The sequence below is a fragment of the Armigeres subalbatus genome, chromosome 2 (assembly GCF_024139115.2).
Source record: "Armigeres subalbatus isolate Guangzhou_Male chromosome 2, GZ_Asu_2, whole genome shotgun sequence".
NCBI lineage: Eukaryota > Metazoa > Arthropoda > Insecta > Diptera > Culicidae > Armigeres > Armigeres subalbatus.
In genome coordinates this window covers 233,044,436-233,068,957 of record NC_085140.1, presented here as the reverse complement: position 1 = coordinate 233,068,957, position 24,522 = coordinate 233,044,436, and the positions used below count along the sequence as shown (strand labels likewise).

Below are 24,522 nucleotides of genomic sequence, written 5' to 3'. Positions count from 1 at the left end.
GGGGATCATTCATGATTTTTCCCCTGATGAAGGCAACAAAAACTTGCCGAAAATATCTAGACTGAAAATCCGAAACCTCACAAATACTAGACAACAATCTAAAAATAGTTAAAATAACTCTAGCGAAAATATTGTTCAGATATAGCCCACTTGCTCCATGCGAAAGCAAGTGAAAATTGAGTTTGGGTTTAATTGACACTTTTAGATTTTTTTTTCCGTTTTTTTAAATTATTTAGGGGGAATGACGGCTTTGGCAGGTTTTGTTCTATTATAGGCAGGGTTTTTTTATGACTGACTAGGCTCAAATTTGGCCTAAACATTCTTTGCATATCAAAGAATTTTGGTGCCAAATTTCATAAAATTTGGTCGACAAAAACCTACCTGCCAATAATAGGACAAAAGCTGCCAAAGCCGTCTTTCCCCCTATATCCTCAAAATATTCACTTTGAACATCAATGATAAATTTAGAAACGACTATTTTATTGGAAATCCATTGAATTGAAATAAAAGTAATAGCTTTCCTACTTAGACTAACTCTGACGCTAGATCGCCACCATCAAATAATATTATTTCCATTCTACATATTATGATTGACAGCAAATAACAACGATTCAGGATCAAAATAGATTCGTGTGTAATTGCGTCCAATTGTCGGGATATGTATGAAGTCCATTTGTATGTTTGATGTTATTGTTTCAAATACTGATTACGATGATGCACTTCAGACTAACGATGGAGTTTCTGTTCGGCACACATTGATAAACTGGATAGCATTGCTCGCAAGTTATAATCGAGTTCCAACTATATCTATAGATATGCCGAAATCAAACAAACTTCATGCCACCGAGTGATTCTCTGATGGCAACTGCGACTGGATTCTGTATCGTTGTGTATCAAATAGCATACACGTTATGAAGCCCCCGCTTTTTCCTGTTTGCCATGTTGCATTTGGTCTAGACTTATATTTTCAATGCATGTCTATCCAACGTTTAATTATGTCACACTTCTGTCGATTTTCATTAGCGGATTCATAATAGCTGTGTTGAGTGGGTCTGCCGATGTTTGTGTATGAACTAACAATAACCCTAAAGAGGTCGATAATGCGGGAATATTTATTTCATTCATTTAATGATACTTGTCTGGATTGTACTTCATTGTAGCTGTGGCGAAAACATGTGCTAGATTGGGATGTGCGGCTACAAAGTAAGACCATGCTAAAGGTGACTGGGTACGATTCCAGGTCCGATCTATGAAATTTTAGGATTAACTTGCCTGGAAAAAAGAGTGTCATCGCGTCAGCCTCATAGTATAATGACAAAATGATAACTTGGCTTAGAAACTTGGCCAGAAACCACAACATTGAAGATGCTGCCATGTCCCAATAATGAAAAAAGAAGGACGATAATTTGACTGTATAATTGCTTAATATATCACTTCTCTTCCGTGCATAAAACTTGATAAACATCCAATACAGGCTAGGAATACTATGAACGTTGGAATTTGTAGTTTAACATTTTTTCCAGTAATTTGTTCTATTTGAATAACATAGATTTCCTTTCTCGTGTTTTTTTCAGCCCCGCTGACAGACCCAAAGTTCAGTGCTCCGATAATAAACGTAACGGCTGCTGTTGGGCGGGAAGCAACGCTAACGTGTGTGGTTCATGATCTAGGTGCATATAAGGTTTGCTATTTCGTCATAGTTTGTTGAATATGAGTTCATAATTTGGATAGAGTTTAAGGGTAAAAATCGTAGAATTTTAACTTCTGTAACTCAATGAATCATGTTTGTAGGTAAAAAGTGTAAAAAATAAATTTTTAGAAGGTTGGTCTATTTCTCTCCCTGTTTCGCGAAGCTTCAATTTTTGGCGAATATTTTAACTTTGTACAAAGCTGTTAGATTAATCATAACACACGTTCGAAAATGTTATTCTTGTCCCATATAAATATACCTGAAAATTCGTTAAAAAGTGCAAAAAATTATTTTATACAATTAATTGTTACCATCAATAACCTAGAGTCAATGTGACTTTTGGGTTTGGTATATCTTGGAGTTTGGTCACATAGACCACCTAGATAAAAATATGTTGCGATTTTAACCTTTGCATCCCCAACCTCTTTTGTGCATCAAAATTTTGGTGATGTTTTTGCTCTAGTTCATTCAACTTTTGACCGATTTGTTTGAAATTTTCAGACATGAACTAGAAATTATCATAGATTCAGAGGATCGATCGATTGGACATGTCGGTTCACCGGTTCCGGATTTATACGGAATCCCAGTGGGGTCTGTCGGGTGGCCATTTAGGACATTTTTGACTTTTATGGTTGTTATTCGTACCAATATCGTCTTTTTATACCCGTATCATGAAGACAACTTATTTGCGATGCTTCTGAACAAATTTGGATGCATGATGGCCACACTGGAACCGGTTCCGGGACTCTAACTGGGGACATATATCAGAATACTTCGAAGTATATCATGAGGCATATCAATCATCGGTATTTTTTGGCGAAAGATATTTTGAAACTAATTTTAGATTTCTACTATCAATTTTGATCCTTTTGATCCAGTTGATCCAAACATCCCGGGACACCTGGAACCATTTCCGGGGACCCTGTGGAAGACTTGAATCCGGTTTTTGAAAAAAACATAGCATGCGACATATCAAACTTCATGATTCACCATGAAAAAAAATTAGGATAACATTTTTTAGATCTTGATTCTACTTCTGGCTACTTCCGGGAAAATCCGGAAGTCGAAGGAAGCGGTTTTGAAGTTTGTTTCATAAGTTGAAGTTCGTTACCAAAGCTGTTAGTTGTACGCACATTTCAACTTTTCGAAATCAGATCAAGAAAAAACAATCATAGAAATGCCTCTAATATAATTTTGAACCTTATTGGTCATGTTTCAGGCACCCGGAACCGGTTCCGGGATAGACCTGTGCGTCGATTGCAATTTTAATTGGCGGCGGCGTGATAAATAATTTTGAGTTAGCGGTGGCGGCGTGCCGACGTCCCACCATTGGTGATCGGAGGAAGCGGTGCGGAATTTACTGCATCATTTCGATCGAAAATTCCTTTAAGAATTAATTCCTCTGCAAGTTCCTTCAGCATTTCCTCTGCTATTAATTCCAGTAATTCCTCTGCAAGTTCCTTCAGCATTTCTTCCAGAAGTTCCTTCAACAACTCCTGCGGATGTTCCTCAAGGAATTCCTCCGGTAAATCCTTCAGTAATTTCTCTGGATTTCCTTCGGGAATTCCTCCGGAAGTTCCAGGATTTCGTCCAGAAGTTCCTTCTGGAATTCCTTCGGAACTTCCTTCAGGAATACCTCCAAAAATTCCTCCAGCAATTGCTCCAAAAATACCTTCAAGAACTCCTTCGGAAGTTCCTTCAGTATTTCTTTCGAAAGTTTTTTTCAGGAAGACCTCCGACAGTTTCATCTAAATACCACCGGAAGTTCCTCCAGGAATTCATCCGAAAATTCCACCAGCAGTTCCTCCAGCTACTTACCCGGAAGTTCTGGCAGCATACAAAGATATCTCCGGAAGTTCCTTCAAGAATACCTCCGGACGGTCCTTCAGGAATACTTTCGGAATTTCCTTCAGGAATTCTTCCGGAAGTTCCTTCAGGTATTCCTCCGGATGTTCTACCAGAAATTCTAATGAAACTTCCTTCAGAAATTCCTCTAGAAGCTAATTTAGGAATTCCTCTGGAAGTTCCTTCAAGAATTTCTCCCGGACGTTACTTCAGAAATTTCTCTGGAAGTTTCTTCAGAAAATCATCCGTGAGTTCATGCAGAAAATCCTCCGGAAGGTCCTTAAGCAATATTTACGGAAGTTCCTACACACTTAAAATATTTTACAGTGTACGGTAATTTTTTACCGAACTTTCAACAGCTGAACGTTCGGTAATCTATTCGGTAAACGAAACATTTACAGTTCGATCGGTAATTTTAAATTTTGTGATGATCTGTCGTAATTTACCGTACAGTTCGGTAATTCGAAAAAAGGAACTACCGAGCGCTTCGGTACTTTTTCAGTTTTGAAAAAAAAAATGAAGGGATATTTATTTATTGTACATGGTCTTCAACTTGCAAATTGCACAGACTGATTGTTTGACTTAATCCTATTTTTAAAAACTAATTTGGTAACATTAAAGTCGAAAAAACAACACACTTCGTTGAATAGTCTGCAGCATAAGTCCAATGGATTATTTTGACCGTAGTGTGTGCGGTGACCACGGATCCATAACAGTTGACGATTCCTGAGTTGACGAGACGGTACATGAAATCGAACGTTCTCCAGGATGTAACGGCAGTCGATGTTGCACGTTATGACGTCGAAAATAAACATCCTCTGAAGCATCACTCGACGGTCTGCCATTGGTTGTAAGTCAATCAAAGCACAACGATTTCGGTATGGAGGCAGGTTTGATGGATCGTTCCAAGGTAAGCGGCGCAAGGCGTAGTTGATGAAGCTTTTTTGTATTCTCTCGATGCGTTCAATGTGAACGGAATGATACGGAGCCCAGATTTGCACTCCGTACTCTAGTATGCTCCGAATTAATGCACAATATAATGATTTGAGAGCATGGACATCATCGAACTGTGCTGTATTCCGCCGTAAGAATCCAAGCATAGCATTGGCCTTAGCAATGGTAACTGATAAATGTTCCGTAAAACGAAGCTTACTGTCGAGAACGATTCCAAGGTCGTTGATCGATGTAACCCTCTGAAGCGCTGTGTGATTCAGACAATAGTCATAGGTTATAGAAGATCGGCAACGAGTGAATGTTATGGCTTTGCATTTAGTCGGGTTCATCTGCATACCATTGATTTTGCACCAGTTTGCAACATTCACAATATCAGTTTGTAAAGCACAGCAGTCTACGAGCGATTTTATGACACGGTATATTTTCAAATCGTCTGCATAAAGCTGTTTTCCAGAGCTCAGGTTGCTACATAGATCATTGACGAAAAGAATAAAGATGAGCGGACCTAGAATACTGCCCTGCGGTACTCCAGAGGGAATGTCATAGGCATCAGACTAGGCGCCAAGTACTTTGACGAAAGCCTTGCGAGAGGATAAGTACGATTTTAACCACCGAATGATCCAAGTAGGTAAGCCAAGTCGGTCAAGTTTTTCTATCGCTAGTGCATGTGGCACCTTGTCAAACGCCTTTGAAAAGTCAAAATAAATAGCGTCGACCTGGCTACGGTTCTCCAATTCGTCTAGCACTGTATGAGTGAATACCATTAGGTTGGATGTCGTCGAGCGCTTTTTCATGAACCCATGTTGATACTCGGAGATGACAGACTGTACTGCTGGGTATAATACTTCGTGCAAAAGACTCTCAAAAATTTGGCGAAACAGTTAAGGATTGATATCGGACGGTAGTTCTCTACACTATGTATGTTACCGGATTTGTACACGGGAACGATCGAAGCAAGCTTCCAAGCTTCCGGGAAAACACTATCGCTTATAGATCGATTGAAAATTGAAGCAATGGGCATTGCCAGCGATGAAGCACATTGTTTGATGAAGGTGGGCTGTAGGTGATCGGGTCCCGGACCTTTTGATGTGTCAAGCGAGCTGAGAGCTTCAAAAATATCCGCATTGCTAAAAGTGACTTGAGGAAGCCGGACGGAATACGACGGAAGACTTTCGATGTAGCTTTGATCCAATGGAGGAGGATTGTCGTCATGTACTGAGCGGAAGAAGCTGGCAAACAAATTTGCTGTTGCGTCAGCTGATCGGGAGGAAAGCGTACGATAAGTGACGTCAACAGATATAAATGTTTGGTGATTTCAGTAATAGTTATAAAATGAAATACAACTTCGGTATAATAACATGACTTTTCTTTATTTATCTTGTTTACAATTGACCTCATTTTATAATGAAAAACCGCCATGAAAATCTGATCTGGCACATTTTCCGTACATGAAACATACCAGCACAAACAAATATCAGCAAAGAAAAATCTGAAAAGAGTGTTGCTACATTAAAAACGATATACTTTTGTAAACAATGTAAAATACCTGTTATTATTTCTCCGGTCTATGTCTGAATATATTTTTACAACGATCATTTTTTTTTAAATTGATCGTTTCGCAAAAAATAGTCTTGATCCAACCGCAAGCTGCACATTTTTTCTGTAAAGAAGTATGACTTTTACTGTATGACAGCCCTGATGACAGCTCAACCCAGTTTACCGAAAAACTGTAAAGCAGAATTTGTTTTGCAGTTTGTTCGGTATTTATTTTACCGTATACGGCAACAACTTTGTTTACCGTACGAACTGTTGGTTTCAATACCGAGTTCTGTCAAATAATTCGGGACCGCTTTGCGATTTGGGCGTAACTTATTTTGTAAACAAACATTGGAAGGCGAATTTCTGCTAAAATAAGCATTTCATGAGGAAACCACGGCATGGATCCGACAGATTAAGCTTTCCTCTACCAGATAAGGGAATTAGTTTAGTATGAAAACGCTTGCATTCTCCGGAATCCACGAAGCAATGTTTGTTTAGAAAATAAGTTACGCCCAAATCGCAAATCAGTCCCGAATTTTTAAATTGCAGTTTTATCGGTAAAATTTTACCAAAATACGGTAGAATAATTTATTTTTACCGAACATACGGTAAGTTTTAATGTTTACCGAAGTTTTTCGTCAAAAACTTTACCGAACAGCGAAATCTATTTTAAGTGTGTACAGCAGTTACTCCGGTAGTTCCTCCGGAAGTTTCTTCAGGGATTGCTGAAGAAACTTCAGGAGCAATTTCTTGAAGGAATTTCCGGAGGAATTCCTGAAGGAACTGCCAGAAAACTCCTGAAGGAACTTCCAGCGAAATTCTGGAAAGAACCTCCAGAAAAAATCTTGGAAGAACTTCCGAAGAAATTTCTGAAAGAACTTCAGGAGGAACTGCTCGGGGATTTTCCGGAGGAATTCCTGAAGGATCTTATGAGGTATTCCTGAAAGAACTTCCAGAAGAATTTCAGAAGGATCTTCCGAAAAAAAAACTTCCGGAGGAATTCCTGGAGGAACTTCCGGAGGAATTCCTGGAGGAACTTCGGAAAGAATTCCTGGAGGAACTTCGGAAAGAATTCCTGGAGGAACTTCCGGAGGAATTCCTGGAGGAACTTCCAGAGGAATTCCCGGAGGAACTCCGGAGGAATTCCTGGAGGATTTTTCGGAGCAATTCTTGGATGAGCTTCCGGAGGAACTTTCGGAGGCATTCATGGATGAACTTCCGAAGGAATTTCTGGAGTAAATTCCGGAGGAATTCCTGGAGAAAATTCCAGAGGAATTCCTGAAGAAAATTCCGGAGCAATTCCTGGAGGAACTTCCAGAAGAATCCCTGGAGGATCTTTCAGCGAAATTCCTGGAGAAACTTCCAGAGAAATTCCTGCAGGAACTTTCGGAGGAATTTCTGGAGAAACTTTCGAAGGAATTCCTGGATGAACTTTCGGAGGAATTTCTGGATGGACTAGGAGGGAGGAATTTCTAGAGGAACTTCAAGAGGAATTCCTGAAGGAACTTCCAGAGGAATTCCTGGAGGAACTTCTAAAGGAATTTCTGGAAGAACTTCCAGAGAAAATCCTGAAGGAACCTCCAGAGGAATTCCTGGAGGAACTTCCGGAGGAATTCCTGGAGGAATTTCGGAGCAATTCCTGGAGGAACTTCGGAGGAATTCCTGGAGGAACTTCCGGTGGTATTTCTGGAGGAACTTTCGAAGGAATTCTTGAAGGAACCTCCGGAGGAATTCCTGGAAGAACTTTCGGAAAAATTCCTTGAGTAACTTCAGAAGGAATTTCTGGAGGAACTTCTGGAGGAATTCCTGAACGAACTTTCGGATGAATTCCTGGACGACTTACCTGAGAAATTCCTGGAGAAACTTCCGGAGGAGTTCCTGGAGGAACTTCTGGAGGAATTCCTGGAGAAACTTCCGGAGGAATTCCTGGAGGAACTTCGGGAGGAACTTCCGGAGATATTCCTGGAGAAACTTTAGGAGCAACTCCTGGAGGAACTTCCGGAGGAATTTCTGGAGGAACTTCCGGAGGAATTTCTGGAGGAACTTCTGGAGGAATTCCTGGAGGAACTTCCGGAGGAATTCCTGGAGGAACTTCCGGAGGAATTCCTGGAGGAACTTCCGGAGGAATTCCTGGAGGAACTTCCGGAGGAATTCCTGGAGGAACTTCCGGAGGAATTCCTGGAGGAACTTCCGGAGGAATTCCTGGAGGAACTTCGGAGGAATTTCTGGAGGAACTTCGGAGGAATTCCTGGAGGAACTTCGGAGGAATTCCTGGAGGAACTTCCGGAGGAATTCCTGGAGGAACTTCCGGAGGAATTCCTGGAGGAACTTCGGAGGAATTCCTGGAGGAACTTCCGGAGGAATTCCTGGAGGAACTTCGGAGGAATTCCTGGAGGAACTTCGGAGGAATTCCTGGAGGAACTTCCGGAGGAATTCCTGGAGGAACTTCCGGAGGAATTCCTGGAGGAACTTCGGAGGAATTCCTGGAGGAACTTCGGAGGAATTCGTGGAGGAACTACCGGAGGAATTCCTGGAGGAACTTCCGGAGGAATTCCTGGAGGAACTTCGGGGGAATTCCTGGAGGAACTTCCGGAGGAATTCCTGGAGGAACTTCCGGAGGAATTCCTGGAGGAACTTCCGGAGGAATTCCTGGAGGAACTTCCGGAGGAATTCCTGGAGGAACTTCCGGAGGAATGCCTGCAGGAACTTCGGAAGGAATTCCTGGAGGAACTTCCGGAGGAATTCCTGGAGGAACTTCCGGAGGAATTCCTGGAGGAACTTCCGGAGGAATTCCTGGAGGAACTACCGGAGGAATTCCTGGAGGAACTTCCGGAGGAATTCCTGGAGGAACTTCCGGAGGAATTCCTGGAGGAACTTTGGAAGAATTCCTGGCGGAACTTCCGGAGGAATTCCTGGAGGAACTTCCGGAGGAACTCCTGGAGGAACTTCCGGAGGAATTCCTGGAGGAACTTCCGGACGAATTCCTGGAGGAACTTCCGGAGGAATTCCTGGAGGAACTTCCGGAGGAATTCCTGGAGGAACTTCCGGAGGAATTCCTGGAGGAACTTCCGGAGGAATTCCTGGAGGAACTTCCGGAGGAATTCCTGGAGGAACTTCCGGAGGAATTCCTGGAGGAACTTCCGGAGGAATTCCTTGAGGAACTTCCGGAGGAATTCCTGGAGAAACTTCCGGAGGAATTCCTGGAGAAACTTCCGGAGGAATTCCTGGAGAAACTTCCGGGGGAATTCCTGGAGGAACTCCGAAGGAATTCCTGGAGGAACTTCCGAAGGAATTCCCGGAGAAAGTTCCGGAGGAATTCCTGGAGAAACTTCCGGAGGAGTTCCTGGAGGAACTTCCGAAGGCATTCCTGAACTAACTTCCGAAGGAATTTTTGAAGGAACTTCCGAAGGTATTTCTGAAGGAACTTCCGGAGGTATTCCTGAAGGAACTTCCGGAGAAAGTTCCTTCGACAACTCCCCCAAAAGATCATTCAGAAATACCTCTGGAAGTTCAGGAATTCTTCCGGAAGTTCCTTCCGCAATTCTTCCGGAAGTAACTCCAGAAATTGTTCCGGAAGTTATTTAAGGAATTTCTTCGGAAGTTCCTCCAAGAATTCCTTCGGAAGTTCCTTCAGGAGTTCCTCACGGAATTCCTTAGGAAGTTTCTTCAGGAATTCCTTAGGAAGTTCCTTCAAGAACTTTTTCGCAACTTCCTTCAAAAATTCTTTCGGAATTTTCTTCAGGATTATCTTCGGAAGATCCTTCTGAAATTCTCCCAGAAGTTCTCTCAGGAACTCCTCCGGAAGTTCTTTTAGGAATACCTCAGGAAGTTCTTTCAGGAATTCCTCCAGAAGTTCCTTCAGGAATTCCTCCAGAAAATCCACGAGCAATTCCTCCTGAAGTTCCTTCAGCAATTTTATCGGAAGATCCTTCAAGAGCTTTTCCGGAGGTTCTTGCCAGAATTTCTCCAGAAGTTCCTTCAGGAGTTCTTCTGGCAGTTCCTTCAGGATTTCCTCTGGAAGTTTCTTCAAGAAATTGCTCCTCAAGTTTCTTCAGGAATCCCTGAAGTAACTTCCGGAGGAACTACCGGAGTAAATGCTTTAGAAATTTCCGTAAAGAATGCTTAAGGAGCTTCCGAAGGATTTGCTGAATGAACTTTCGGATGATTTTCTGAAGGAACTTTCAGAGAAATTTCTGAAGTAACGTCAGGAGAAATTTCTGAAGAAGTTTACGTAGGTATTTTTGAAGGAACTTCCAGTGGAATTCGTAAGGGAACTTCTGGAGGAATTCCTGAGGGAACTTCAGGAGGAATTCCTAAATTAACTTCTAGAGGAATTTCTGAAGGAAGTTCCAAAAGAATTCCTGAAAGAACATCCGGAGGAATTCCTGAAGGAAATTCCGGAGGTATTCCTGAAGGAACGTCCGGAGGTATTCTTGAAAAAACTTCCGGAAATAATCTTGAAGGAACTTCCGGAAGAATTCCTGAAGGATCTTCCAGAGGAATTGCAAAAGGAACTTTCCAAAGAATTCCTGGAGGAATTTCCGGAGGAGTTGCTGAAATAACTTCTGTTGGAATTGCTGAAGGAACTTGCAGAGGAATTGCTGAAGGAATTTCTGGAGCAATTGCTGAAGGATCTTCCGGAGGAATTCCTGAAGGTCAGGAGAAATTTCTGAAGGAGTTTACGTAGGTATTCTTGAAGGAACTTCCAGAGGAATTCCTGAGGGAACTTCCGGAGGAATTCCTAAATTAACTTCTAGAGGAATTTCTGAAGGAAGTTCCAAAAGAATTCCTGAAAGAACATCCGGAGGAATTCCTGAAGGAAATTCCGGAGGTATTCTTGAAGGAACGTCCAGAGGTATTCTTGAAAAAACTTCCGGAGATAATCTGGAAGGAACTTCCGGAAGAATTCATGAAGGATCTTCCAGAGAAATCGCCAAAGGAACTTTCCAAAGAATTCCTGGAGGAACTTCCGGAGGAGTTGCTGAAATAACTTCTGTTGGAATTGCTGAAGGAACTTGCAGAGGAATTGCTGAAGGAATTTCTGGAGCAATTGCTGAAGGATCTTCCGGAGGAATTCCTGAAGGTCAGGAGAAATTTCTGAAGGAGTTTACGTAGGTATTTTTGAAGGAACTTCCAGAGGAATTCCTGAGGGAACTTCCGGAGGAATTCCTGAGGGAACTTCCGGGGGGATTCCTAAATTGACTTCTAGAGGAATTTCTGAAGAAAGTTCCAAAAGAATTCCTGAAAGAACATCCGGAGGAATTCCTGAAGGAAATTCCGGAGGTATTCCTGAAGGAACGTCCGGAGGTATTCTTGAAAAAACTTCCTGAGATAATCTTGAAGGAACTTCCGGAAGAATTCCTGAAGGATCTTCCAGAAGAATCGCCAAAGGAACTTTCCAAAGAATTCCTGGAGGAATTTCCGGAGGAGTTGCTGATATAACTTCTGTTGGAATTGCTGAAGGAACTTGCAGAGGAATTGCTGAATGAATTTCTGGAGCAATTGCTGAAGGATCTTTCGGATGAATTCCTGAAGGAGCTTCAGGAGGAATTTTTGATGGAACTTCCGGAGAAATTCATGAAAGAACTTTCGGAGGAATTTCTGAAAGAACTACATAAAAGAATTTCGGGTGGAATTCTTGAAGGAACTTCCGAATGAAATGATGCAGTAAATTCCGCACCGCTTCCTCCGATCACCAATGGTGGGTCGTCGGCACGCCGCCACCGGTTACTCAAAATTATTTATCACGCCGCCGCCAATTAAATTGTAATCGGCGCACAGGTCTATCCCGGAACCGGTTCCGGGTGCCTGAAACATGGCCAATAAGGTTCAAAATTATATTACAGGCATTTCTATTTTTGTTTTTGTTTTTGATTGCTTTTTTCTTGATCTGATTTCGAAAAGTTGAAATGTGCGTACAACTAACAGCTTTGGTAACGAACTTCAACTTATGAAACAAACTTCAAAACCGCTTCCTTCGACTTCCGGATTTTCCCGGAAGTGGCCAGAAGTAGAATCAAGATCTAAAAAATGTTATCCTACATTTTTTTCATGGTGAATCATGAAGTTTGATATGTCGCATGCTATGTTTTCTTCAAAAACCGGATTCAAGTCTTCCACAGGGTCCGGGATGCTTCATTTAGTATGAATGATGAACCTGCTAGAAGTTTATGATTATGAAGAAATAAATGTGACTTACATATGGTCCGTGCGTATTCGATGGCCTGCTTGTGCAGATATTCAAATTTAAATGAGTTGCGGCGCATGCTTATATCGACTCACAGGGCGCGTATAGTCGATAAAATAGATGATACATGATTAAGTATCACACTTGCCCCACACTTCCAAAAAAGAAACATGCTAAACAAAGTTTTTTTTGTTTTGTGAAATTCCTTAATTTTTTGTGTGTGGTTTTACGGGTCCGGTTGGGTTTTGGATTCTGTGGATAACATTTGTATTTTGTTTATGTTGATTCTGTACTTTTTCTGTGGGCTGAGAGCTATCAAAATAACGAAAACCACGTCGGTTTTAAGGCACATATTTCAATACTTCAATAGTTTAATCGTATCACACAGATTTTAAGGCTAAAAATGAATTTCCGGGAAGCAGCTCTAAATTTCGGTATATTGATGTTTCGGTAGTATTTCTGTGTTGTCGGATTCTTCATCTGATCTCCAATGAGATACTTTCTTTGTTTGTGATATATGCCGTTTCATCTCATGGCCATCCTGGTCGTTGAGTGTTAGGTGCCTGCCAGAGTAGACACGTCTACGCGACGTCGCGCAAAAATTTCACGCAAAGGAATAACAATCAATAATAAGGAGCTGTCAAATCGTATGGACGCTTCGCTTCGCTTCGCACTTCGCGTCTACTCTGGCCGCACCCTTAGACTACCGTTTTTGTTCTTAACTACAGTAAACTTTGTTAAAGAAAATCTCGTTCTGCTTTATCTCGTGTGGGTCGCTCGAATATAATCATATCACCGGGTTTCACCTTACTCGGACGGGCACCACGTCTTCTATCTTCACGATATTTCCCGGCGAGTTTAGCATTTCGATCTCTCTCTGACAATAGTTCCTCATCAATTGATACCTTTCCATAATCCAGCATTGGAAGTCCGCGTTTAGTTTTTCGGCCAGTCATAATCTCTTCAGGAGGTAGTTGGGTTACGCTATGAGTGCGTTATGAGCATGAACAGCTTCTCTTAGTTCATCAATGTAGTTAGTTTTATTCAATGAAGCACTCGTCATAGCTTTATTGATAAGCTTCATGTAACTCTCTACTAATCCATTTTGTTGGGGAAACAAAGGAGTAGAGAATATTGGGGTTATTCCTTGTTCAATGCAGTATTGTTTATATTCAATCCCGTTGAATGGGGGCCTTTTGTCAAATTTAATGTACTTCGGGTTGCCTTCTCGCTCGACAACCTCTTCCAATACTTTTCTGGTTTGCTCAAAGTTCGTGGAATTTAATTAAGTACGCAATTAAGTACTTCGAACGGTATTCGGTAATGACGAGGATGCTAATCCCACCAAACATTACATATGGACCGTTGAAATCCAGTGCGATTGTCTCCCAAACTGCACTAAAAACTCTCATTTGCACGTTCTATATAAACGACTACGTAATGTTGTCACCAGTATGATCACAAAAGCAAAACAGATTTATTACAGATCTCGAATCGATAAGAGTATGCCCTCAAAACAGCTTTGGAGCAGACTAAAAGATATTGGAGTGATTAAAGTATCTGATGGAATACCTATACATTTTAGTTCAGAAGACATTAATTCAAAGTTTATGGATAGCTATACTAGCTCAGATCATAACGCTACAAATAACTCGAGGCCACATGTATGGGGCTTGTTCCGTTTCCATGTTACAAATGATTTTGAAGTAATTAACGCCATCCATGAAATAAAATCTAATGCAATTGGACTAGATAATATTCCACTTAAATTTTTGAAAATAATCTTACCACTATTGATTAGTCCCATTAAATTTTTATTTGATAAAATAATAGCTACCAGTAGTTACCCATCTGCCTGGAAATATTCAAAAATAGTGCCACTTCGTAAAAAAGCAGCTGTAAGCTCCTTAGACAACTTGCGGCCAATAAGCATTTTATGTGTTCTTTCCAAAGCTTTTGAGAGAATTTAAAAAAATCAGATTTGCACCTACATTAACAACAATAATTTCCTTTCTGTCTTTCAGTCCGGTTACAGACCGAAGCACAGTACAAAAACAACAATGTTAAAAGTAGTGGATGACATCGGAATTATGGTTGACTGCGATAAGCCTGTTGCTTTAATATTATTAGATTTCTCGAAAGCATTTGATACGGTTTCGCATGAAATTTTATGCCAAAAATTGATTAGCAAATTTGGGTTTTCAGGTGACGCAGAACAATTAATCAGATCATATCTTAATAACCGTTTCCAGGCGGTCCATAATAACAATGAACTTTCTAGTTTTACTATGGTATCATCAGGCGTACCACAGGGTTCAATCCTTGGACCAATCTTGTTCACGCTGTACATTAATGATCTACCCAATGTCCTTAAATACTGTAGAGTTCAAATTTACGCAGATGATGTTCAATTAATTTTTGATTGCTCTGATCTTTCGATTGAAGAAATATCTATGTATATCAATGAAGATTTAAATAGCATATATGTTTGGTCGCAACATCATTATTTAACTTTAAATGTGATCAAAACATTTGCTTTGATAGTAAATTGGAATAATCAATTTGGTAAACCAATTCTGAAGATTAATAATGATGAAATTCAATTTGTTAATGATGTCAAAAGCTTGGGTTACAAAATAAATTCAAAATTTGAATGGGATCATTATTTCAGTTCCCAATGTGGCAAAATATATGGAGCACTCAGGAAATTACAGTTAGGGGCAAATTTATTGAGTACTGATATTAAACTAAAACTTTTTAAAACACTGATATTTCCACACTTTATTGAGTGCGATTTCTTACTTCTTCAGGCATCTGCCCGCTCGCAGAATAAATTACGAGTTGCCCTTAATGCGTGTGTAAGATTTGTTTTTAATTTAAATCGTTTTGTGTCGGTTTCACATTTGCAATTTCATCTAATTGGTTGTCCTTTTCGAGGATTTTCTTAAATTAAGAAGTTGTTTGTTTATTTTTAAGCTAATCGAGAATAACATACCAGGCTATTTGTTTGAAAACTAGAAACGTTGTAGGAACACGCATTCGAGAAAGTTTCTTTTTCCTCGTCATCGAACTTGTAAATATGGAAACTCGTTTTTCGTGAGAGGTGTTGCTATATGGAATTCCTTGCCTAATGTACTTACCTTAGAAAGATCTGCAGCGGTTTTTAGAAGATGTTGCATTGAGCACTTTAGCATGGTTTGATATAAATTTCATTTGTAGGTATAATTTAATTTTTCTTATCTAATGCTTTTCATTACCACTTTATCTTAAGAATACATTGTAACATATAAAAAGACATTGTCTTAAGTTACTGATTAATAAACATAAACATAAACATAAACATAAACATAAACTGCTTTTGGGACAAGAACCCAAGAGCATCCGAGTAGGTTTTTCTGGTTTTCCGTTAACTGCACATGTAGAACAAGAATCAACCCATTATTGAGTATCACTCACCATTTCAGGCCACCAAACGCGTTGCCTCAGAATGCTTTTATGTTTAGCAGCTGAAGGATGTCCTAGGTGAGATACTTCTAATGTTCGTTTCCGCAGAACTTCGGGGATAACTACGCATCCTATTTTCACCAGCAGTCCGTCTCGAACGACTAAATCGTTTTCCAGTAACTAATACCTTCGCAAGTGAACAGGCCAATATCCTGAATCAAGCGCATTTATTACCGCTTGTAAAGTTTCATCGTTCGATGTTGCTGACTTTGTTTCCTTGGTCGTTATAAAACCAACTGCGTTTGCTTCAAGCATCGCAATCTCCCACGGACTCGAGTCTTCATCAAATGGTTTATCAGGTTCGTTAAACAAGCGCGACGAAGGATCAGCGATATTATCTGACCCACGGACGTATTCGACAGTGTAATTGAATGGGCAGTATAATCTCAAGGCCCATCCATCGGCTCTCGTCAACGCTCTTTAAAGTCCTCACGCGAACGTTTGAGGATGAAGGATACTCCTTGTGCATCTGTTCTCAACGTGAATTTTCTCCCAAGAAGGAAGTAGGAAAAGTGTTTCACCGCCCACACTGCGACGAGCGCTTCGCGCTGGTTCTGGTCAGTAGCGGTGAGTGATTTGGAAGCAAAACTTATGATCCTACTCAAGTAACACCGAAAACATATTTTTTGCGGAGGTTTAAGATACTTGTTGTATGATGGTTAGAAAGATGAAATATAAAACATAACATGTTCGATGTAAGTTGTGAGAAGGTTTTTGTTAAACATACAGCTTATTGATCATAGAAGATGTTTTTATTACATTCTCACGACTTGCTGATAATATGTCATTTTTTGACATTTGTTTGGGTTTTCAAGATGTTTTGTTTTACACTCTCAAGTTATAAAACATGTCGCCAGCATGATTTCATGAACTTACAATCAACATGTTTATTTATTGACATTTGTTTAGTTCGAAAATATATATTTATGATGCGGTCTTAGCTGAAATCAGTGTTTCGAATTTTATTTCAACATCTTTTTAGATCTAAGCAATGGATATTTTTCATCGACTCTCGCCAATTATTTTTAAAATTAAAATTAGTTTTTAAACTTATTCTATCAAAATGGAATCCACAGCTAAATTTATGCATGCATTTTGACGTAGGACTTACGTCTTTCTTTACTATACTGGGTGTCATTTAGATTTTTGGAAATCGAGAGCGTTACGCTGGAAGGGAAGATTTTGAGCGTTTCTAGCGCCTTTATCTTTCGATGGATTTTTAAGAATTATATATCAATCGACTTGGACACTCTCCACCATTTTGCCTATTTTATTGAAACTTAAGATTATTAACGATTAGCTACTGAGAATTTCAATTCTTGTCAAAGCCAGTCAAAATTTCATATGTAACCAATCCCGTGCATTACTAACACGGACATCAGAATGCGGTATGTCACGGTATGTTCGGGTCTACCAGAAGATTTTCTTTGGGTATAAAAGAAGCAGTGCCTGCCGTGTGCGAGTCGCACCAGGAACTGCCGCATGAAGCCGCGCTGCAACAAGTGTGGCGAACCCCATCTGACTGATGAGTGCGACAAAATGGAGGTGGCCGATCCCAAGTGCGCCAACTGTGGCGACAAACATCGGGCCACCACAAAGGGCTGCCCAAAGCGAGCCGAGTTCCTGGAAATCCGGAAGAAGGCTTCCACCAGGACCATTCCGAAGAAGAACCGTGTTCCTGTAATCAACGAGGTGAACTTTCCAGCCATCCCGGCTCCCCGTCGTGTGATTCCAATACTCCCACCGCTACAGCCGCACAAGCGACTGGCAGCGGCAGCTGCATCGGTCCAAGCTCCAGCATAGTCGGCACCATCCACTAACGAATGGCCCCCGCTCCCTCCTCCTGGGCTCCGTTGGCAGTCGGAGAACGAAGCCGTCCCATCGGAAGAATCTGCTCCGCTGTACACTCCGGAGCAACTGATGCCGATCTTCGCGCAGCTCGCCTGCAAAACCCGCTTCGACCAGGTTTTTACTCTTGGCATGTTCATCATTGAAAATGGCTGCTAGGATGGGCCTGGTCAACTGGAACGCTTGCTCGCTCAAGAGCAAAATAATTGAGCTGAAGGATTTCTTTGAGGAGAAGGAAATAGACGTGGCGTTCATCACCGAAACGCACCTAAAATCAGAGGTGAACGTCAACATCCCGGACTTCCGCATCGTGCGACTCGACCGGCCGACCAGGGGAGGCGGTGTGGCCATCGCTCTTCGCTACAACATCAACTGTCGTCTGCTTCCAAGCTTCCAGCTCAGTGTCATCGAGGCCATCGGTGTCGAAATCACCACTTCGGTCGGCACAATCGAGCTCATCGCGGCGTACTGTCCAACGCAAGCCAAAGCCGGCGATGGATCATCGGCTGCCCTTCGGAGGGACATCGTCAAGCTGACGCTGAGGCAAGGCCAGTATATCATTGCCGGCGACTTGAATGCCAAACATCAAGCCTGGGGCAACAGTCGCGGCAATCGAAACGGCACCATCTGGAGCAACGATATGGAGGAAGGCCACTACACGATCTTGAGCACGGATTCCCCCACTCGGCTGAGTCGGTCCGGTGTCCACGCAACCCTCGACCTCTACATAACAAACTGGAGTGACCACGTCTCGCAGCCGGTTGTCTACCAGGAGCTCAGTTCGGATCACTATCCGGTGGTGGCGGAACTGGGCTCCTCGGTCAATCGGCACCAGCAGTTACGGCGGAACTACCACCGAGTGAACTGGCAGCGGTTCCAGCAGTGCCTCGATAACACCGTCGATTACGAGGTGCGTCCGGAGACGCCGGAAAGTATCGACCGCCAGTTGTGCGCCATCGAAGAGGCAATCTCGGTGGCCAGAGAGCAGCATGTCCCGACGGCTCGGCAGGTAAGCAACTCCTTAAACATCGATACACTCACCAAAGATTTGATTCGATTGCGGAATGTCACTCGCAGGCAGTTTCAGCGTACTGGACTGCCTGAGCTTTAGGCACGCTGCAATCGAATCACAAGAAATATCAAGGCTAGATGTGTGGACCTCAAAAATAACGACTTCTCGAATAAGATCCGCACTCTCTCAGATTTGGGTGTTATTTACCAACATCGGATAAAAGTAAGAGATTATAGCTGCGATATGGTAAAAGATGATAGCATCGGATAATAGCTGCGATGTCCCGCTGGATTCCAGTCTAATGCTGGTTTACAGATTTCGTTTTCATCACTACCTAAGGTGTGGCCGACCCAGATCACTTTCGATCCCGAATTTTTGTTGCTATCGGCCTCTGGTGACAACGAAGATTGAGTTTGTCCAGATGTGAGGCCACCAGGCCGAATTATATATCGCAGGAATCTGTTGATGAATACCTGCAGCCGTTGAGTGTTCTCCACTGATACACACCATGTTTCGCTAGCGTATAACATAACATCGCATATTTCACATTAGAGTTGAAAATTCGTATTTTGGTGCGTTCACTTATTTGCCTGTTTTGACGTAGGACTTACATCTTTCTTTACTATACTGGGTGTCATTTAAATTTTTGGAAATCGAGAGCGTTACGCTGAAAGGGAAGATTTCGAACGTTACTAGCGCCTTTATCTTTGGATGGATTTCGAAGATTTATAAATCAATCGACACGGACACTCTCCAGAAATTTGCAATTTTTATTGAAACTTAAAATTATTTACGCTAAGGTATTGAAAATTTCAATTCTTGTCAAAGCCAGTAAAAATTTAAAATCAATTCCGTTCGTGAATTCCTAACACGGACATCAGAAGGATGTAAGTCACGGGCCTTCGGGTCCACTGCAAGATTTTCTATGCGTATAAAAGAAGTAGTGCTTGAAGTGTGTGAGTCATTGCAGTTTGTAACAGCAGCGCGTACTGGCGCTTTTTCCAATTCTAGTAATAATAGGTATCTAAATGTCGCATGTCCAAATGAGATACTCTACTTTATTATGCTTTCTTGCACTAATATCGAAGCTAGTTTTGAATTTATTACAATATTTCTACCTCAGCATGCTAGATAAAGCTGTTTTTTCAGATCTCTGTGAAAAAAATCCGATGTAAAAGTTAGTATGGCTTCGTAATAATCGAAAGAGAAAATAAACAAAGAGAGCCTCTCTTTTGGACTTACGACGTTTTCAAAAATCACACGAGAATTGTCTTTTCTCGTTCGTTCGCTGTGTTTACGTAAACGGTTCGAGGAAGCATCACTCCATCCTCGAATGCGCCCCACGCTAGCCAAGTCGTTTTGTACCTGTTCAACCCACCTCGCTCGCTGCGCTACACACCGTCTCGTAACTGCCGGATTAGAAGCGAACACCATCTTTGCAGGTTTGCTGCAAAAGCGCGATTCGAACGAACTGGAGTGTTCGTCCGAAATCTTCACGCAGTTTTGCACACCATCTACCGTAAGCTTCCCAGGAAAGCTGTTCTCGTCCATAATTTTTCATAGCTCTACGCGGTCTATACTGTCGTATGCCGCTTTGAAATCAATGAACAGATGGGGCGTTGGGATCTGGTATTCACGGCATTTTTGGTCCGTTGGCGAGCGGTCGTCAACGAAGCCGGCTTGATAACTTCCCCGAACTCATTCACTAATGGTAACAGACGACGGAAGATGATCTGGGATATCACTTTGTAGGTGGCATTAACGATGTTCTCACACTCCAGCTTGTCGGCTTCCTTGTAAATGGGGCATATAACCCCTTCCTTCCACTCCTCCGGTAGCTGTTCAGTTTTTCAGATTCTGACTATCAGTTTGTGCAGGCAAGTGGCCAGCTTTTCCGGGCCCATTTTGATGATCTCAGCTCCCATACGACCCTTACTAGCTGCTTTATTGGTCGTTAGCTGGTGGATGGCATCCTTAACTTCCCGCAAGGTGGGGACTGGGGATTCTCCTCCAGAACCTGTCTGCACTCTTCGTCGAAACAATCGTCCCGTCGACTTCGTCCGTTGTTCTCCACTGCGTCCTCAAGAGGGGCCCCATAGAGTTTACCCTCTTCCGGCAACGCTGCCTCGAGATGCTGCGCGTATGTAGTAGCGATATCAGGTTGCTTTAGTTTCTCTAGGTCACGGCGGTCGTCGGTACCAAACATTGTTGATGACGGATAGTTTTGGGCGCAGTTTAACCATCACCAGATAGTGGTCAGAGTCGATGTAAGCGCCACGATATGTCTTGACGTCGATAATGTAGGAGAAGTGCCGTCCATCAATCAGAACGTAGTCGATTGGTGATTCTGTCTGCAGTGGTAATCTCCAGGTGTACCGATACGAAATGCTGTGTTGAGAATAGGTGCTGCGAATGGCCATATACTTGAAGGCGGCGAAATCAATTTGTCGTAAGCCGTTTTCGTTCGTCAGCCGGAGAGCGCTGAACTTTCCAATAGACGGTCTACACTCCTCCTCTTGGTCAACCTAAGCGTTTAAATCTCCTATGATGATTTTGATGGCGTGGCTTGGGCAGCAGTCGTACTCACGCTCCAGCTGTGCGTAGAATGCGTCCTAATCATCATCAGTGCTTCCGGAGTGTGGGCTATGGACGTTGATTATGCTGAAGTTGAAGAACCGGCCCTTGATCCTCAACCTGCACATTCTCTCATTGATCGGCGACCACCCGACCACGCGCCTTTGGATATCGCCCATCACTAAGAAAGCTGTTTCAAACTCGTGTGTGTTGCCGCAGCTCTGGTAGGTGGTATGATTACCTCTATCGCACCATTGATACCTTCCAACAAGCCTCCTGCAGCGCTACGAGCATATCGGCGAGTATACGTGTGCTCCCGATGAAGTTGAGAGATTTTCAGTTCCATTTGCGAACCGAGTTTCCAATCGCTAGTCCTTTTTTGTCGCAGTGGTCTTCGCCGATGGTTCCGGTTCGTACTCTCTTGTTGATTATTCGTTGCGTAAGTTTTTTTTAAAAGCTGGCTTGCAAATCCTGACACCAAACCCCCTAAATTTCCGGAGGATCATGGTGCACAGTTTTACTTAGAATCCCCCGCTTGGATTCGGACGATGATCAGTCGCCCCTAACATGGAGAACAGACGCTGTTGTGAGCCGCTCCTAACAAGAAGAACAGACGCTCAGTAAGATTTGCACCTCCGGTGAGGAGCAACTCCCCCCTTCTCTGTTAGCATACGACCATAGTTCCCACCGGGGTTGGCTACTCGATCTTACCTAAGGTTGCTCGTATCCCGGCCAGCGCCACGAGGAGGTAGGGCTAGGAGTAAGGTAAGGTAAGCTAGGTAAGAGGCTAAGGATCGCGAGATAGGGTCTATTTTATTCCTTCAGGTACGTGAAGTACCAGTGGTACGCTGTACCCAGCATTTGCCGTGCCATAGTTGTCGTATCTAACATCAACAACTATAATCAAACCCCAGAAATTCAAAAATCAAATGTAAATACGTTACGTTCATACAAGTCCTACTTCTGCTCGCGGTTATTTTTAAAACCTTAACGTTTGCTCTATTTCCAAATAATTCTTAAACTCGCAAAGGCAGCCCTTGCTTTTTTGATCCGTGCACCTATGTCGATCTTGGTACCGCCGTCTAACGCCATTTGGATAGAGCCAAAATATTGGAAGCTTTCAACATTCTCCACTGATTGCCCGGCTGGCTACTATGAAACTAAGGGTAGCCATGTTTACAACCAACTATTTAGTTTTGTTCACGGAGGTGACTAAACCTGCCGAAGAGGAGCTCGGCAAGGTCGTTGAGCTTACTCTGAACATTAGAGCGCCGTTAAGCGAGGAGTGCAACGTCATAAGCCAATTCGAAGTCGTTAGGGTGATCTATGGTTAGAGGCAGGGTGCCATAGCAGCCCGCGGTTTAGTTCATGGTCAATCGCACCTACAAGAATCTCGTCGATTACGATAAGGAACAGTAAGGTTAAAGAATACATCCTTGCTTTACACTAGCTACGACCCGGATAGGGTCGGACAAAACCCCATTGTGCAGCACTCTACACGAGAAGGCCTCGAACTGTTTTTTTGAAAATTGCTCATTCTTCAACTTTTATTGATAAGATGAGTATATTACTTCTTTTGTCTTTTGTGTTTTTCGACCTTTTGTCATTGTTATGTACCATCTATCAGATTAAAAAGATAGAATAACCGACCTCGACCAGAAGTCGCACAGACTAAATACTAAACAACCAGCATTAGACAATGGACAGGACACCCAGTAGAGAATATTCCGCTTTACGGAAAGTTTTCCCCTTATCAGGGCGGAAGAACTGAACACTCCACGGCTCGCAAATATGTTTAGACGACTGACTCCGGTTAACGCATGGCCACGAACATTGAAACAACGCCGCGTTATGCGCTGTGTGTTGTTCTTTCTAATCACCCGCGATAATTCCGTTCAAACAAGTAAGGTTTACAAACAACCATTCGTTCACCGTTTATTTCCAATGCAGCTCTTCTGATGTGTTTTACCTCAGCCCTAGTTGCTAATTATAAGATCTGTAGGAGTAAGGGGCAATAGAATGTGTACATTATTTTTATTACTTAGTTTTTCTCGATAAAACAAATTATTAGGTATCTATTTGTTGATATTCTCAATTTCTATTGTTCCAGGTAGCGTGGCTGCGAGTAGATACACAAACAATTTTGACAATTCAGAATCACGTCATCACCAAGAACAAGCGGATTGGAATCACATACACCGAAAAGAAGACGTGGCAGCTGCGGATACGAGACATTCGCGAGAGTGATAAAGGCTGGTACATGTGTCAAATCAACACCGATCCGATGAAGAGCCAAATGGGATATTTGGATGTTGTAGGTAGATATGAGCAGTATTCGTGTGGTTGTATTGTTTTATCCTTGTAAATTATATCAAAAGCAAATCAAAGTCACTTATCATCATACCTTCGTTGGCAGCGGTGATACTTTGAGCAACATACTTTCGGTCAATTATAAAGTCATGCATAACTGTTGATTATCATGTAATTACGTTCTCTCATCGTTGTTGCTTGATACTACCTCCTGATTCACCTCATTTGCAATAATTTAGGTTATATTTCTCGTGACAGCGTAAAAGTTTTCCCTTTGATGAATGCTTTGGCGCCCTCAAACCACAAATAAATGAAAGAATTTAGCCATGTCTGGCATTCAAATTGATTTTTCTTTTTCGTCAAATTCGAAAGCAAAATGAAACTGTCTAGAAGCGAAAAGTCGTACGGTGGAACCGTAGAAGTAAACTGTAGCGCAGCGAATAGAGAAACTGTTTATTTATACGCGAGGCATTACTGCCTGCTGTCACGAGATATTTAAATTGGTCACCTGGATAAAGGCGTCTTTGCGCTAATGCACACGCCGAGGACTGAGCATACAATCAAATAAATATTTCTTAATACTTCCTTGCCGGGGCTTTATACCAATACAAGCCAAAATTATGTATTTTCATTCATCAGTTTCCGCGAGGTGAAAGTGGATGCTTGCAAATTTTACCCCCTTCAGCTTTCTCGTCCAGTTAGTAGCGAAGGACGTTGAAACACGTTAATACGATTACGATTGTTCTGGTCCTCTTGTCAAATTAAAATTCGCTTTGGGTTCGTTCTTTTCGGTTACAACAAGGTAGCTTCATATGTGGTTTAAAAGCCATTTTTATAGATATTGTATATGCTATAGCAACTTTATTGAAACGAAATTTTAATTCATGAAATAGAATACAAGGAACACCTAATAAATTGATTGATAAATGGACTAATTCACGTAATTGGCCTTAAGCGAACATAAGATTACACTCACTTCCGGGACGCATAAGAAGGCCTTCAAGATACGGAAAACTTTTGTTGCTTTGACACATAGGTTAGATTTAAAACTAGAAAGTA

At 42.0% G+C, this 24,522-nt stretch overlaps 1 protein-coding gene across 6 annotated transcripts in view; it reads left to right on the top strand.

Annotated features, from left to right (window-relative positions):
- Window positions 1-24,522, top strand: part of LOC134211888 (opioid-binding protein/cell adhesion molecule homolog) — a 166,577-nt gene that overhangs the window by 64,541 nt on the left and 77,514 nt on the right. For all 6 annotated transcript variants that reach the window (XM_062689254.1, XM_062689255.1, XM_062689250.1 and 3 more), the window contains exons 3-4: window positions 1,575-1,681; window positions 23,264-23,471. In XM_062689254.1, the coding sequence (XP_062545238.1) occupies window positions 1,575-1,681; window positions 23,264-23,471 (315 nt within the window). The remainder of the gene's footprint in view (window positions 1-1,574; window positions 1,682-23,263; window positions 23,472-24,522) is intronic.